We start from the raw sequence: 4,811 nt of genomic DNA, 5'->3' as shown, positions 1-4,811 counted from the left end.
GTAGAGCCAACACCCGAAGAGGAAGAGCCTGCAGAAACAGAACCCGTAAAGCCAACACCCGAAGAGGAAGAGCCTGCAGAAGCAGAACCCGTAGAGCCAACACCCGAAGAGGAAGAGCCAGCAGAAACAGAAGAGCCTAGTGAAGGAGAAGAACCCGCAGAAGCAGAACCGGAAGAGCCAACTTACGAAGAAGAAGAGCCTACAGAACCAGAACCGGAAGAGCCAACTTACGAAGAAGAAGAGCCTACAGAACCAGTGGATGAGTCTAAGCCTACTGAAGGAGAAGAGCCGGCAGAAACTGAACCCGTAGAGCCAACACCCGAAGAGGAAGAGCCAGCAGAAACAGAACCCGTAGAGCCAACACCGGAAGAGGAAGAGCCTGCAGAAACAGAACCCGTTGAGCCAACTCCCGAAGAGGAAGAGCCAGCAGAAACAGAACCCGTAGAGCCAACACCCGAAGAGGAAGAGCCTGCAGAAACAGAACCCGTTGAGCCAACTCCCGAAGAGGAAGAGCCAGCAGAAACAGAACCCGTAGAGCCAACTCCCGAAGAGGAAGAGCCTGCAGAAACAGAACCCGTTGAGCCAACTCCCGAAGAGGAAGAGCCAGCAGAAACAACAGAACCCGAAGAGCCAACACCCGAGGAGGAAGAGCCTGCAGAAACAGAACCTGTAGAGCCAACACCCGAAGAGGAAGAGCCTGCAGAAACAGAACCTGTAGAGCCAACACCAGAAGAGGAAGAGCCTGCAGAAACAGAACCCGTAGAGCCAACACCCGAAGAGGAAGAGCCTGCAGAAACAGAACCCGTAGAGCGAAGAGGAAGAGGCTGCAGAAACAGAACCCGTAGAGCCAACACCCGAAGAGGAAGAGCCTGCAGAAACAGAGGACGAGTCTAAGCCTAGTGAAGGAGAAGAGCCGGCAGAAACTGAACCCGTAGAGCCAACACCCGAAGAGGAAGAGCCTGCAGAAACAGAACCCGTAGAGCCAACACCCGAAGAGGAAGAGCCTGCAGAAACAGAACCCGTTGAGCCAACTCCCGTGGCGCCAACACCCGAAGAGGAAGAGCCTGCAGAAACAGAACCCGTAGGAACCCGTAGAGCCAACACCCGAAGAGGAAGAGCCTGCAGAAACAGAACCCGTAGAGCCAACACCCGAAGAGGAAGAGCCTGCAGAAACAGAACCCGTGGAGCCAACACCCGAAGAGGAAGAGCCTGCAGAAACAGAACCCGTAGAGCCAACCCCGGAAGAGGAAGAGCCTGCAGAAACAGAACCCGTAGAGCCAACACCCGAAGAGGAAGAGCCTGCAGAAACAGAACCCGTGGAGCCACCACCCGAAGAGGAAGAGCCTGCAGAAACGGAGGATGAGTATAATCCTAGTGAAGGAGAAGAAACAGAACCTAATCAGGAGGTTCCTGATGACTTTTATCCGGAGTACGACCCTTGTCAAGAGGACGATGAAAATCCAGAAAATCTTGAAGATCCTGGAAAGCCTGAAGAACATGGAAAGCCAGAAGAACCTGTAAACCCTGAAGAACCTGGAAAGCCTGATGAACATACATCATGTGATCCAGATCCGTCACCTGAATCTTGTAAATGTCACTGTCCAATGAACAAAGATATATTCGAAGAAGCCTGCGATTTAGCGGACAAACCCGATGTTTCTGATTGTGATTGGAGGAAATTCATGAGGGAACTGGTTAAACAGATTTGTTCCTGTAAATGTGGTCCCGATGGCGACATGAACTGTGGAAAGGCAAGTGAATTAACTAAATTTTCTATTTGTAATATTTCTATGAATCCTCCTTGTATGTTCGAAGTGTTGTTTAATGTTAAATCCGCATATTCAGATGATGAAGAGGACACTACTACTGTCAAAAATTGTTTTAATAATTGTTCTAATCTTTTGTACGGTAATTTAAATTTTAATATTCCATCAAATAATAATTGCAAATCAAATCAGCTATCCTATTTTATGCTTCACCCTCCAGTTTCAGATAGGAGTCATAAGGAATTAAGTTTTCTTACATTACCGTCTGGAAGGAACATATCATTGGAATGTTATTCTTCTATTTTAAATGAATTCATTAACGATCCAGAAGGCGTAATGATACAGTTTCATTATAATTTGTCATCAGAACGTTGTCGACAAAATATCGAAAAGTGTAGTGTATGTCAGTTCAGGAATGGATTTCGCCTTCCTCTAGTAGATTTATTATCAGTGCTTAGTTTTCATTTTCTAAATGGTATAGTCGGGGGAGGAACCCATTATGCTACGGATGAAAGGAAGCTACATTTGGGTAGTAGGGGTAAGTGGAATACTACTCCTGATCGTGAACCTTTGAGGATTTCTCTATTAGGTACTCACCTACACGAACCCGAGAAATCCAACTTTAAGCCAACCCTGTTTGATAGTGATTTCAACAACATGATTCGATATTTAATTGAATCTAGACACGTTTTTGTGGAAGATATACACGGAATGAAAACGCCACTGATGGATTTTATTCCCCAACTGGAAAATATGTCCGATTCGGAAAAAAACGCATTGAAAGTCAATATTTTCGGTTATAAAATGCCACTTAACGAATTCCAACTTAAGATCAGGCGTATTTAGGAAGAAAATAATTTCAGAATTCGGTTGGGAAATTAAAATTTTTACTGGAATGAGCTGGAATAGTTGTTTTTAATATTGAGGGTGCCCAATTTGAATCAGCCTAAATGTTGCTCAATGCCAAACGGCTGTTCTAATAAAAATAAATTTCTGAGTGATAAATTTTAGGTCTACTTTTACTGTTTCACGAAGCACTGACATAATTATAAATTATAAGGCATAAGATGGTTTTTTCCCCTCCTATTGTGAATAGAGCCGAGTGTAACATCTTGTCGCCACCCGAATTTTAAAACTATTTGATATCTGTGGTATGTTAATTTTTAATACTTAGGACGTAATAATTTATGTTATCCACCGTTAAAACTTCTTCCTTAATCCATAAAATATCAATTTTCGCGTTTTTGTTCCTATTTATTTGTGTGTATATTTATATAATGAAGAAATGTAACAATTCTCAGCTGCACTAACGTGCAAACGATAATGTTTACAAGCTGTATATTTGAAAACAAAAATTTACATGAGATTATGTTGATAAAATGTTTTGTTTTTTTATTTTTCTTGTTATAAAGTTGTACATAATTGTTTTTATTTGTTATTTTACATATACATTTCAATTGTTTTAGTGATATTATTTAAAGATGAATTTGTAAAACAAGTTTGGAAATTATATGGTGAAATGGTTCAGACGATGTTTGGAAATGTATATAAATAAAACTTAAAATTTCATATAATACACTATGTTTTTTTTTATTTATATATACGAGGCTCTCTTATTAAAAGTCAGTTAAATGTAAATAAAAAGATGAACTTGTATCATTTAAATTATTACTATGAAATGAAATTACACAGAACAACACTACACAACATTTCGTCCATGATTAGGTTTTATTTATTTATTTTTATTTTATTTCGATGTTAGGTATCGTGAGAACTTCAATTTTCCATCTGCGTTGTTAAAGTGTGATTCAATTTCAATATTGTTATATTCATAAATTTCTGGAAGTTAAGCCATTTCAAGTATTATTCAGTTGTTGAACAGTGGATTTACTAACTAAAAAGTGAATTGGGAAAAGTACCAAGACGTTTTATATACTGCTATTGTGTAAGTTAAGAAGAAATGTGTCGTTTTAAAGTTTACCTTTAGGATTGTTGATGGTGTTAACAATATTTTTTATGTGAAGATAAACGTACTTTATATAAATAACCGATAGCCAGAATTCTTGGGTAATGATATATTTTTATTTACAGGCAGCTCGGTGAAATCTAGATGAACGTGGTGTAGAAGAAGGTTACATGCACTCCTCATGAAGCTCCTAGCGGCGAAAGAACTGAACCAATGATCTCCTAAATATAACGACTGATTAAATTTAAAAACTATATCATAATGTAAATTGTATATGAACGCTTTAGATTTATTTATTTACTGTAAATAAATTCGTCTCAATGATTAATACAACTTGTACTTATTTAAAATGTTTCTTCCGCATCACCCATGTTTTTATTTTGTTGTTGGGAAAATGCAAAAGAACTTTCAAAAAATATTATCCTGAATTAAATTCACTTTTAATATAATTGTATATAAAAATTATACATGAGGGATATGCTTTTACAATATTTCAAACTTGAAAGCTGTAAAGGCGCCTCTACACGTTTGCCAATCAATAACAAATTCGAACATGCCCAAGCGTGTGGATGGGTTATTTGAATTGGGTGGTACAAGGCCTTATTTGCGGCCGACACGTCGGGTGTCGGTTTTTGGGTACAAATTAGAGTGAGATTGTGCTGCATCTACACGTTTGTTGTAATTTGTATAGTTTTAGAACTGCCAACATATTTATATCTGTACTCTCCGTGATTAAATTAATCAAAGAATTTCCCCAACCTTCAATAGTTAACTCTTGTTTAAGATAGGATATTTTAAAATTCTATCGATTCGGTTTAAATATATTGTTTCAACTCTTAAGATTAAGATTGAATTTATAGCTAATGCAGGAAATGAATTCATGAATAAACTATTTATATGAATTTTTGACATCTACAATCTCTTTCGCTGATATTTATGTTTCATTTCATTTCATATTCATTTTATTCCATTTTATAATGAAAATAGGGTAAATCGAATGTAATAGTCGAAAAATTCAAAAGTGCAAAAGAAGCTTGTGGATCCTGATGTTTGTTGCTTCCTTTGTTTACCAAACATTT

General features: G+C 38.2%; 1 protein-coding gene across 1 annotated transcript in view; it reads left to right on the top strand.

Moving 5' to 3' along the window:
* LOC112210962 (fibrous sheath CABYR-binding protein-like) overlaps positions 1-3,880 on the top strand; it is a 10,662-nt gene extending 6,782 nt beyond the window's left edge. Inside the window, exons 3-5 of the mRNA XM_067050302.1 lie at positions 7-804; positions 1,086-1,908; positions 3,858-3,880. Of these exons, the coding sequence (XP_066906403.1) occupies positions 7-804; positions 1,086-1,908; positions 3,858-3,880 (1,644 nt within the window). The remainder of the gene's footprint in view (positions 1-6; positions 805-1,085; positions 1,909-3,857) is intronic.
* The last annotated feature ends 931 nt before the right edge of the window (positions 3,881-4,811 follow it).

Source organism: Halyomorpha halys, unplaced genomic scaffold, assembly GCF_000696795.3.
Source record: "Halyomorpha halys isolate HHAL.00 unplaced genomic scaffold, Hhal_1.1 Scaffold1223.1, whole genome shotgun sequence".
In the NCBI taxonomy this organism is placed as follows: domain Eukaryota; kingdom Metazoa; phylum Arthropoda; class Insecta; order Hemiptera; family Pentatomidae; genus Halyomorpha; species Halyomorpha halys.
Note: the sequence above shows the minus strand (reverse complement) of the source record. Positions and strands in the feature narration are given on the sequence as shown.